General features: G+C 57.2%; 1 protein-coding gene across 9 annotated transcripts; it reads right to left on the bottom strand.

Annotated features, from left to right (window-relative positions):
- Positions 1-35: 35 nt before the first annotated feature.
- Positions 36-10,009, bottom strand: CORO6 (coronin 6). Of its 9 annotated transcripts, none has more exons than XM_086686433.1 (13): positions 9,785-10,009; positions 7,816-8,032; positions 6,413-6,673; positions 4,895-5,017; positions 4,305-4,434; positions 4,031-4,212; positions 3,307-3,426; positions 2,229-2,333; positions 1,995-2,140; positions 1,615-1,672; positions 1,275-1,505; positions 1,083-1,180; positions 36-447 (listed from the first exon to the last, which is right to left on the bottom strand). In XM_086686433.1, exons 3-13 carry the CDS (start codon positions 6,608-6,610, stop codon positions 405-407), a joined length of 1,434 nt encoding a protein of 477 aa, XP_086542559.1. In that variant the 5' UTR covers positions 6,611-6,673; positions 7,816-8,032; positions 9,785-10,009; the 3' UTR covers positions 36-404. The 9 variants fall into 9 exon arrangements, with proteins under 9 accessions (XP_086542559.1, XP_086542566.1, XP_086542558.1 ...); XM_086686440.1 differs by adding an exon at positions 2,755-2,874 and having other exon boundaries at positions 36-1,180; positions 9,785-10,008; XM_086686432.1 differs by lacking the exon at positions 3,307-3,426 and adding an exon at positions 2,755-2,874 and having other exon boundaries at positions 7,750-8,032; positions 9,785-10,006.
- Positions 10,010-10,281: the final 272 nt, after the last annotated feature.

Below are 10,281 nucleotides of genomic sequence, written 5' to 3'. Positions count from 1 at the left end.
TCTGAGGCACAAATAAAAGAGGCTTCAAACCCAAGGCTTTTCCTAGCTGGCTTTACTGGGGAAGAACGCCCACCTACGGGTTAGGGGTTCTTTCTGAAACTCAGTGTGGGAGGATTTTGAGGTAAAAGAATGCCTAGTGGGTCCTGAGCATTTGTCAGCACTGCCCCCCACCCCCCAAGCCTGGGGACAGCATTTACAGAGGCTTGGGTCTTGCCCCCCTCATCCCCACCCATGCAGGAGGCACAGACTGAGCACTTAGTAAAATATTTCATTCCGTACGTCTTGTTTTCCTCCTAGGGTCAAGGCCACAGCAGAAGGCTGGGGGCAGTGGGGGGCGGGTAATGGGGGGCGGGGGGGGGGGACGTGAAGGAGGGTGTGAACCTGCTTCCATGCCAGTTTTCTGATTAGTTCTCCGGCGGGGGTGCAGTGAGGAAGCCGCCCTCTCCCCTGTGGGTGAAAAGAAGGAAGAGAGCCCTCTGCCATAGACTGCTGGGTGTAGCCGGTGGATTCGGCTCCACAGCCAACAGGTTGTGTATGTCTGTAGAACTGGGGTGACACCCATACGTTTTACCACTTAGGGTAGTGAAATCAAGTGAACTGATTAGAAAGAGAAGCGTAACTCAACCCCAGTCAGTCTGGGGAGACCCATCGAATCGCCGCCACCCCTTTGAGGTCAAGCCCAAGCTCCCAGATATCCCCAAGAATAGCACTAATACTAAGCACTTCCCCTGCCCTAACCGGGGGACAGAGGGGACACCGCTTCGCCGTGCAGCACCATTGCTGAGGTCCCTGTCACCCCGGGTCTCCCAAGGCCAGCTCCTGCTGAGTCTCGGACGAGGCACGCAGCCTGGCGGGTGCCAGGCAGACTCGAGTCTCTGCGACGCTCCATTTGTCCAGGACTCCCGCGAGGGCGGAGTTCCCTTCCCAGTCCCGCCCCCGGCCCCAGCCCAGAGAGGCGGGGTCCGAGTTCCAGACCAAGAACCAGGGCGGGGCCAAGGGTGCTCCCGGTCCGGCAGGGCCCCCCAGGCTCGGAGCTTCCCCCCCGCGCGCTGCACTAGTCCGTGCCGTCCACCAGCTCGCACAGCATGTTCTCCAGAGCCGTGATGCGCTGCTCCTGGGCCTGCACCTGCTCACGAAGGGCCTTGATCTCCTCCAGCAGCGTCTCTAGAGTGTGCTGCTGCTGGGGCACAGAGGAGAGAAGAGGCTGTGTCTGGAAGGGATCGGTAGTGGGGGATGTGTAGACTGGGCCGGAGTGGAGCGAGGCCGCATCTTACCGACAATGGGGCATCGCTGGCCGACTGGCTGCGGCGGGGGCCCGAGGGAGGGCGCACGTCCAGAATATTGCGCTTGGTGACCCGAAGCTCACGGTGCTTGGGAGGTATGTAACCGTCCCTCAACGAGATGAGCACGGGTTCCGCGTCCTGGCCAGATAGCCATTCGTCAGCTTCTAGGGCTGGCTCAGGGCCAGGCGTATCTGGGTATAGATCGTCCTGGAACAAGTCTGACTGCGGGCAGCGTGGGGAGAGAGGAGGCCTAGTGTTAGCAGAGTGCCTGGCCTGCTCCGCTCCCTTCCTCCTCGGAGCCTTCGCTCAACCCCTCTTCCAGCCTCCTCACCTTGCGGGGCACAGTCATGATGATGGGCTCACATTTTCTTTCGTGCAACTTGTAGAACCTGGAAGGGAGCGGGGTTCAACACCCCCGTAGGCTCCCACCCCCTTTTCTGCCTGGGATCAATGGGTTGGAGACCAACACTTGCTGAGCCCCTATCATGCTCTGTACTTCAAAACACATTATTGGCCCAGCTGGTAAAACATATCTGATGGGGTGTTTATATTATTTTACAGATGAGGAAACTGAAGTTTAGAGAGTATTAAGCTAGTTAATGCTGAGACTGGCACCGAAACAAGCCTGTTTGACACCCCCCCCCCCCCAAGTCCCTGTGTCTTCCCCAATGGCTAGTGGGGACAGACATGGCAAGCAAGAAGGCTGCTGACCGGGCGATCTCACACTTGTTGACTTCCAGTCCCCGCTTGGGCATGAAACCCATGCCCCTCTGAGGCTCCTTGCTGCTGAACGTGTTCAGGTAATGCACGAAAGGTGGTTCGTCTGTAATCTCAAAGTACCGAATGCTGCTGTCGCCCTGCAAAACCAGTCAGGTCAGAGACTCTCCCAGGCAGAATTTCAACATCTCGGTCAAGCCCTTGTACTTCCCTCCCGGCCTCAAGCACCTTGCCGCATAGGTAGACGATGCTGGAGTCGGGATCGTAGAAGGGCAGTAGGACCCCGTTGCTTGTGTCCATCTCCTGCAGTGCCACTGGTTCCTCGAAATTGTTCTGCCCGAGCACAGGAGGCGTGACCAGCCCTGCCCTGGCCACGTGCCATTTCTGGATCCCCTGAAAGCCCCTTTAAGCTTCCTACCCGCTCCAAACTCCAAGCGTTCCCAAGGCAGCTCTGGAGAACGCAGCCCCCCCCCCCCCCCGCCCCCGCCCGCACATATACCCCTGCGCAGCATGCAGCCACCGCAAACCACCCCCAGGGACTCGGCATCACCAGGTGGAGGTGCCAGCGTGGGCTCCTTCAGGCGACGCAGCAAAACTGGGCAGAGGGGTGGGTGTGGGGATGGCAGGCGCTGCAAAGGGGGCAGCAGCCTCCAGCCCAGTCCAGGTGGGCATGCCCTGCGGGTGGGGGGCGCCTGGCCCCTCTCCCGTGATGCCAGTCCCCGGGGCACACACCCCAAGCTTCCAGCTGCGTTACCGGGTCCCACAGGCCCAGCTCTCGCTGGCTCATGCGGGTGAAGCCCGTGGTGAAGATATGACCCTGGCGCGTGAAGACGGCCCGCATGGGCCTCATTCCCTCGTGGGCCGCAAACCTCTCCTGGGGGAACGGGGGAGACAGGGAGAGGCGTCACCCAGTTGCCTGCTCTGGAGAGCCTGGAGGGCCGAGCAACCAGTTTGCTGATTTTGGTGGGGAAGAGACAGGGTAGGGGTGGGGGTTGGAGACAGAAGAGGGCCTAACTACTCAGCTTCCTGGGGGGCCCTGGCTGGCCGCTGGCCTGGAGAGCGTCTGGGCCCAGAAAGAGTGGGAGGCGCGGGCCTCTCAGCAGATCCCGAGCCCTTAAGCACCCTCAGAGGCTGATCCCTAGAGCAGGGGATGTCTGCCGGCTCCCCGGGTCGCAGCGAGGCTTTTCCCAGACAGGAGCTCCCCGCTCCGCTTCCGCCTTCTCGGGCACCGGCCGCGGCCTGGGAGGGCGCTCCTGGCAGGCCCAGCGAAGGAGCGAGCGCGTGTGCCCAGCGCGGCCTGGCCTACCGGGTCCCAGAGCGCGAGTTGCCGCTCACTCATCCTGCTGAAGCCGGTGCTGAGTAGCTTCCCGTCTGCAGTGAAGACGGCCCGCAGCGGGCGGGCGCCCTCGTGAGGCCGGGCTCGCTCCTGCTCGCGGGGTTAGTGGGTTAGAGCGCCCGCCGGCCCGCCCCCGCCCCGGCCGCGCCCTCCACGCGCACTCCGCGCAGACATGCACGTGCCCCACGCACCCGCACCCCGCGTAAAATTGAGGCTGGTGAGGCAGGTGCCGCCGCCCTGCCAGGGTACCGGGCTGGGACTAATGAGGCACGAGGGTTGTCCCCTCTCTCCCTGCCGCCCAGTGGGTTGACTAGGGCAGAAAGGGGCCTGCCAGAGAGCCCCTGTCGGGCTCCAAACCCTGGAAGATGGCGCTGGGTGCCAGCTGAGAGGAGAGGGGTGCGGGAGGTTTCATGCAGGTTCTGGTGGAGGGATAGAGTTGACAGCTTCTCGCTCAATTACAACTGAAAGAGCACTGCTCTGAGCTTCTGAGATGCAGGGGAGTGGAGGGAACAGGAGCGGGGCAGAAAATTGTGGACTGTGGGCTTACTTAGCGCTGGGAGCAGTGGTTGCAGACACTGGAAGGAGGGTGGCCTTGGGTTGGGGTGGGGAGGCGAGAGCTGGGACTAGGGGCTCAGAGGATTAAGGGTACAGGGGCCTGACAGCTGGTTGGGGGATGGCCAGGCCAAGCACTCACCGCCACCACCTGGCCCTTGCGGGGGTCTATAATGCGCAGGGTCTTGTCCTTGCAGGTTGTGGCTAGCAGGCTACCATTGCTGTTCCAGCAAACACTGTGGATGACGTCCGGGTGCATGTCATCTAGACTCAGGAGCACCTCCCCAGTGCCCACATTCCAGATGATGATCACATTGTCACCACCTGTCCAGAGCAGCCAGTCACCATTACTTGGGTCCTGCCTTTGCTTGCCCCCCCACAATCTACAGTAGGGACCCCTCCCCCAGGCCCCAGACCTGCACTGAGCAGAACATTCCTGGCAGTAGGGTGCCAGCAGAGGATGCCCACACGTTTGGAGTGGCCCTCGAGTGTAATGATGGGTTCTGTGATGTTGCGCATAGGGGTATAGTCTGGAATTTGCCACACCTAGGTGGGGAGGAAAAGGCATAGGTTAAGTGGGATGAGGGGCCTGCTTTGTCCCTCTACTCCTCCCTTATTCCGCACCCCGCACCCCAACCCTACAGGCTCTCTTGAGTGGTGAAAATCAAATGCAGGGCAAGATGTAATGGCGCCTGCCCCAGGCAGAAGCAGCTGGGAGCCAGGAGGGGGCACTGCCAGCTCTTTAGAGACCTCTCTATACACCCCAGCAGGGAGACTTCAGAGCACTGCCCCCTTGCTCTTCAGGCCTCAAGTTGGCCATGGCTATAATTAGTCCTAAGAAGTGCATCCTGGGAGCCGGTGGGCATGTGGCTAAATATAGCCTGGGAGCTGGGCAGGGTAGGGCCCTAGGACCTAGCACCTCTTTTACCACCTTCCCTAACACAGGTGAGGCAGCCCTCCCCCCTTCCCCTGCCCAACTGCCCTGAAGCATCCACTTGGCTCCTACCATGACCGTGGTGTCGTCTGAGGCACTGGCGATGACGTTGTCATTATGTGGGCACCAGTCGATGTCCAGCACTGGAGCAGTGTGCCCAGTGACCAGAGGGTAGTTCTTATCCACTCGTCCTGTCTGGAGGGGTCAGAGAGGGAGCTATAGGATCACTTTCCTGTGTGTTTTTTGGGGGTAGGCAGTGGACCTGTTTACATCTCAGTACTCTATCACCTATTTTCTCTTTGCAAACCCCTTTCTGCACCTTCAGCCCCATCCAACTACTTCCTGTACTTCACTGAAGGCAGAGTTGAAGTCATTTAATATCTCAGACACAGAGAGGTAATGACTTAGCCAAAGACACAGAGCAAGATACTGGTTGAGTCAGTACTTGAACTCTCAGTCCAGAGCTCTTGCAAAAATACCTATTAGGAGGAGGCTGTTCTTGGGCCTGTTCTCTCAGTGAGAATGTCTATAGGAAGCCCCTGGTAGAAGAGGTCAAGGTGAGGTAATATGGAATGCAGTGGCCAATAGCCCTTTCTTTGTCCCCCTTGGCAAGTCTTCCCCTTGTCGCTGGTTTGACCTTGGAACCACGAGCAGCAGTTACTCCTAGTGCCTGAGCTGGCGCTCATCTACTTTGGTCCTTATGGGCTTTTTATGGGGGCTCTGAAGCCTTTGCAGGGGCTGGAGTCAGTCCAGACCAGGCAGTAGGGGAGTGGGGTGGCTGTGTAGCATTGGAATGGCAGTTGTACTGGGTGAGGAAGTGGCTCCAGCTTGAAATTTGAGCCCTGGGGATGGTGTCCTTAGATGATGTCTGCATTGTCCCCAAGTGAGTCACTGGCTATTGTCAGGCCTCTTTCTGACCCTGCCACCTGTGGAGCCTCCCTTAACAAGGTATAGGGGCCAGATCCAGGTCAAGGTCATGACTTCAGGTGGCCATCCTGGGGGGTGGAGATTTCTAAGAGGCTTGAGGCCACTCATCAAAGGTGGAAGTCACTGCTGGCCTCCATCCCTGGGGTAGGGAGGGCTTTGGCCTTATGTGTCATGTCCCCCTGCCCTTCGTTCTCATTCTATCCCACTGTAAGAACCACAGTGGGGAGGTGGCCAGGGACTCTTTGGAAAGAGCTTGACTCTGTCCTCAGTGTGCTGCTCTGGGGTGTGATTTAATCCAATGATCACCCAGCTCTGGGGAGAAAGATCCCACACCCAAAACATGAGGAGGCGTGGCATTAGGAGAGATGAGGACAGAGTCTGGGCCAGGCCCTGGCTCCACTGCTTCCCAACTATCTTCATAATACTCTTCTGGTCCCTGCTGGCAACAGGGTGCTGCATGGAGTGAGGGATGGGCTATGAGTGGGTGCAGGGCACTGTGATGCTGCGGCCCTGTGAAGGGTGAGGGAGCCTCCCACTTGGTCCCCAAGGGCTTGGGGAACAGGGAGCAGCCAATGGATACAAACTGCCCTCCTGACTGAAGGAGGGGTCCCCAGGAGCTACAGCCAGTGTCTTCCCCACTGCTTTCTTCCCTTCATCCCTCACCTTGGCCAGAGGCAGGACAATGAAGGCACCTCCACCTCCAGCCTCCACAATAATGGCCAGGAATTTGGGGTTGACAGCACAGAAGGAGCTGTCCCACGTGACCTTGGACACACGGATATCCTCGTAGGACTGGTCAGCCTTTGCTGCCTGCCCAAACACATGGCGGAACTTGCTCTGCCGAACCACACGCCGGCTCATGGCTGTGGGTAGAAGTGGAGGATCTCAGTGCCCAGAAATGCCTTTGGTCCTTAGTCCTGTGAGCTGTGGGAGGGAGGAAGAGTAGGGAGAGGATGGCAAGTGAGAAGGGTTATCTGGCCACAAGTCAGGTCCTAGAAGCAGGGAGCTTTCTTCCAGGTGATTAAAGTATGGGAGAGATCTTTGCCACCTATAAAGTGCTGCTTAATTCAAGAGGTTAGGATTTGGGGACTGACTTTTTTGAGACCCAGGCAGGAGACAGTGGAGTTTGGGACTGAAAGCTTCCTGGAAGTTGAAGTGATTTTGGGAGGAATGTCCATGCCAGGCTGCCCTCCTGCTGTCAGCCTTGGCTGAGCATCTCTTCAGGAAGTGTTTATCTCCCAGCAGCACCTTGTCCAGAATCAGAGGCCCTGGTTGTGGGATCTTGGCTCAAGGCCAGCTATGGGGCTAAGATTGTAGCCCCCCCCCCCCAAGATCCCCAAACCTGTATGTCTAACAGTTCATGCAGAGGGACTTTTGCCTGTTTCTAAAAATATGCCAAGGAGAAGTTCCTCCTGTCAGCTAACCTGAGCCTTTCCTGCTACTATTTTCATCAATTTCCTCCCATCCTGTTGGGGGACACAGTGTAAGTGGATCTCTCCTCTTTCCACGCTTCTCTTCACTGGCTTCTCTAAGAGGTTTTAACTATGGTCTGGCTTTTGCCTACAACACTTTGGTCCCGTTCTTCTATGCGTCCTCTCCTACTCAACTTTCCTGGGGTGGGGTCCTCAACGCCCAGGCTATGGCCAGATTTGCAGGAGTGGGGTGGGTGAAGTGGGGAGGGTGAAGATCCTTTTCTTCAAACAGGGTTTGTGTTGTGCTCTACCCCAGGGGGCTCACCGAGCTTTTCCAAAGCCCCAGCCACGGACTCCTGCCCCTCCCCAGCTCCAGGCTTCCCCGTGCCCTTCACACCGCTTCTATGGCCCCAGGCCTGACGCCCGGCCTCCCCGCACCCTCCTCGGGCCTCCTGCCCCAGCACTGCGTTCTTGGGAGACGAGGTGTCGGTGCCCTGCAGGCGCGCGGGCCGCTGTCCGGCCAAATATAGACACCAAGTCCGCCCCGCCCGGGACCGAATTTGGCGGCGCGGGGGAGGGGGCGCAGACCTCTGCTTCTCCGGAGACCCCGCCCGCTCCGCTGGCTGCGGTGGCAGCGTGTGTGTGGGGGGGTACCTGGTCCTGAGTTGGCCGAGGGGCGCTCACGCTGCGACTCCTCTGCAGTGGGGGCTAGGGGTGCGCTGGGGGCCGAGGGAGGCGTCAGGGCGCCGGAACTGCTTCTCTGGGTGTCCGCGGCGTCTGGGGCCCGGGTGTTCGTCTGAGCGCTCCAGCCACTGCTTGCGGCTCTCTGAGGCCCGGCGTCGCTGCAGTCCCAGCTGCCGCTGCCATCAACCTGCGGAGGCGGGGCCTGTGGCGGGGGCGGGGCCAGAGCTGCCCCGCCCCTCCAGCGGCGGGAAAGTTGAGCGCAGTGGACTCCGCGCCACTGTAGCTAGTCCGCTGGCCAAAGAAAACTGTCAAAAGTAATTGAATGTGTACACGCGGGTTGTGCGCACTCCTTCCCGCCCTCCGTGCCTCCTGGGTGGGCTGGGCATACCGCGCAAGATTAGGTGCCTTCGCGCCGCATTTCTGCTGCAATCGCACTCCCAATTTAGCCTGTCCCGGCTGGCGGTCCCGGTCTTCGGGACTGAACGCCCAGACCCTCCTGGGGAGAGGTCCCGCAAGCTGCTTTGAGGGAGTCATTTCAACCCTTGGATGAGGGCCTAGGCTGGCCCAGGGCAGCTCCAGAGTACCTGACAGGGGGCACTGATGTTACTGTCATTGTTGTTATTAATGGCTGTAACGACCACTTGAGAACCTAAAACGTTGGCACTGTAGGCATTTCACCCTTTTAGAGAGGATTCCATGGAGCAAGGCAGAACACAGCCTAAAGACTGGGTGGGGGAGTGAATCCACCTTGACCCCATGGGAACACCAGATGCAAGGAGAAGCTGCTGCCACAGGCCTTCAACAACCAAATTTTAGACGCCCAACCTGACTCCTAAGTCTTCCGGGATTTGTTTGAATTGATGGCCAGCTGTGTTCCAGGGAAGTCCCAGCCCTCATTCACTCCCGCTGGGATCCATGGATCTGAGTACTGATCAAGATTAAGAAGGAAATAGGGGTGCCTGGGTGGCTCAGTAGGTTAAGCATCCACTTGGCTCAGGTTATGATCTCACGGTTGGTGGGTTCAGCCCCAAGTCGGGCTCTCTGTGCCCATGGCTGAGAGTCTGCTTCAGATTCTCTCTCTCTGCCCCTCCCCTGAACATGCGAGTGCGCTGTCTCACAAATAAGTAAATAAACATTAACAACAACAACAACAAAAAGATTAAAGGGGCGCCTGGGTGGCTCATTAGGTTAAGCATCCAATTCTTGGTTTCAGCTCAGGTCATGATCTCATGGTTCATGAGTTTGAGCCCCCTGTTGGGCCCTGCGCTGTTGGTGCAGAGCCTGGTTGGGATTCTCTCTCTCCCTTTCTTTCTGCCCCTCCCTCTGCTTATGCTCTCTCTCTCTCAAAATAAATAAGTTAAAAAAAAAAAAAGACTAAGGAGGAAATAAAAAGAAACCTAATCAAAATACAGCCAGTGAAAAACAACTAGTCCCTGAAGCTGCTGTACATCCAGTATCCACCCACTTCCTGGATTTCTTGCTCTGGATCATAAGGCCCTTGGAGGCCAGCATGAGGCCAGGTATTACCTCTTCTTCTCCTGGGGATCAACAGAACAGCCCTGGGGAGGGAAGATGGTGGAAAGCTCAAAGGCCCACACAAGGGTCCTTCTCAGGAAGATTCCAAGTATCCAGTGGCTTGTAGGGTAACAGAACCAGAAACTGTTACAGGTGCTCCAGAAAGAATTCGTGGCATGGAGGGCCTTAAGGGCAATGAGTCTCCCTTTTACCTAAAGATTCCAGGTACATGATTAGGAGGAAAAGACCTGAGTGAATCAGTTGCTCCTTAATAACAATAGCTCACACCTATTGTGTGCCAGACACTGTTCTAAGGTCTTTACACATATTAATTACATTCTGATAAGTCTTCTGTGATAGCTATTATTATTATCCCTATGTTAGAGGTGAGGAAACTAAGGTACAAAGAGATTAAGTAGCTTACCCATTAGTCAACTGGCAGTTGGTGGAGCTGAAACTTTTATCCAGTGGTCTGGCATCTGGGTCCATGCTTTTCAGCACCATGCATTTCTGCCTCCTCTTGAAGGATAATGCTACTTTATCTCACAAGTGCTGATCCTGAGAGATACTCTCTGTGGCACAAAGGATGCTTGGACTAACTAGAAAACTGGAGCTCTAGCCCTGGCTCAATCACCCCATTTGTGCAGTTCTCTGAGCTGTAAAACAAAGAGAGCTGGGTCAGGTTCTTTCCAACTCTGCACGTCTTGTTGGCAGAGAAGGGATTTGATATGTCACCTTCTACCTTGAAGTGACCTTTTCTTCCCTTTCCTTTCCTCCTCTTTAAAGAGCACTCCATTCTAAAGCCCCCTCCCCTTTTTTCAAGTTTATTTATTCTGAGAGAAAGAGAGAGCAAGCAGGGGAGGGGCAGAGAGAAGGAGAGAACCCCAAGCAGGCTCCACGCCAAACTTGCAGAGCCAAACA

This window comes from Puma concolor, chromosome E1, assembly GCF_028749965.1.
Source record: "Puma concolor isolate L17-30 chromosome E1, mPumCon1.1.hap2, whole genome shotgun sequence".
NCBI classification, from domain to species: Eukaryota; Metazoa; Chordata; class Mammalia; order Carnivora; family Felidae; genus Puma; species Puma concolor.
The sequence above is the reverse complement of the archived record's forward strand: the minus strand, read 5'-3'. Positions and strand labels throughout refer to the sequence as shown.

Coding starts and splice junctions, on each gene's coding strand:
- CORO6 (XM_086686440.1), bottom strand. CDS start 6,610: ATGAGCCGGCGTGTGGTTCGGCAGAGCAAGTTCCGCCATGTGTTTGGG. Junction 2,334..2,754: donor AGCTGGGCCTGTGGGACCCG/GTAACGCAGCTG, acceptor GTGCTCGGGCAG/AACAATTTCGAGGAACCAGT. Junction 1,673..1,994: donor AACAAGTGTGAGATCGCCCG/GTCAGCAGCCTT, acceptor GCTCCCTTCCAG/GTTCTACAAGTTGCACGAAA.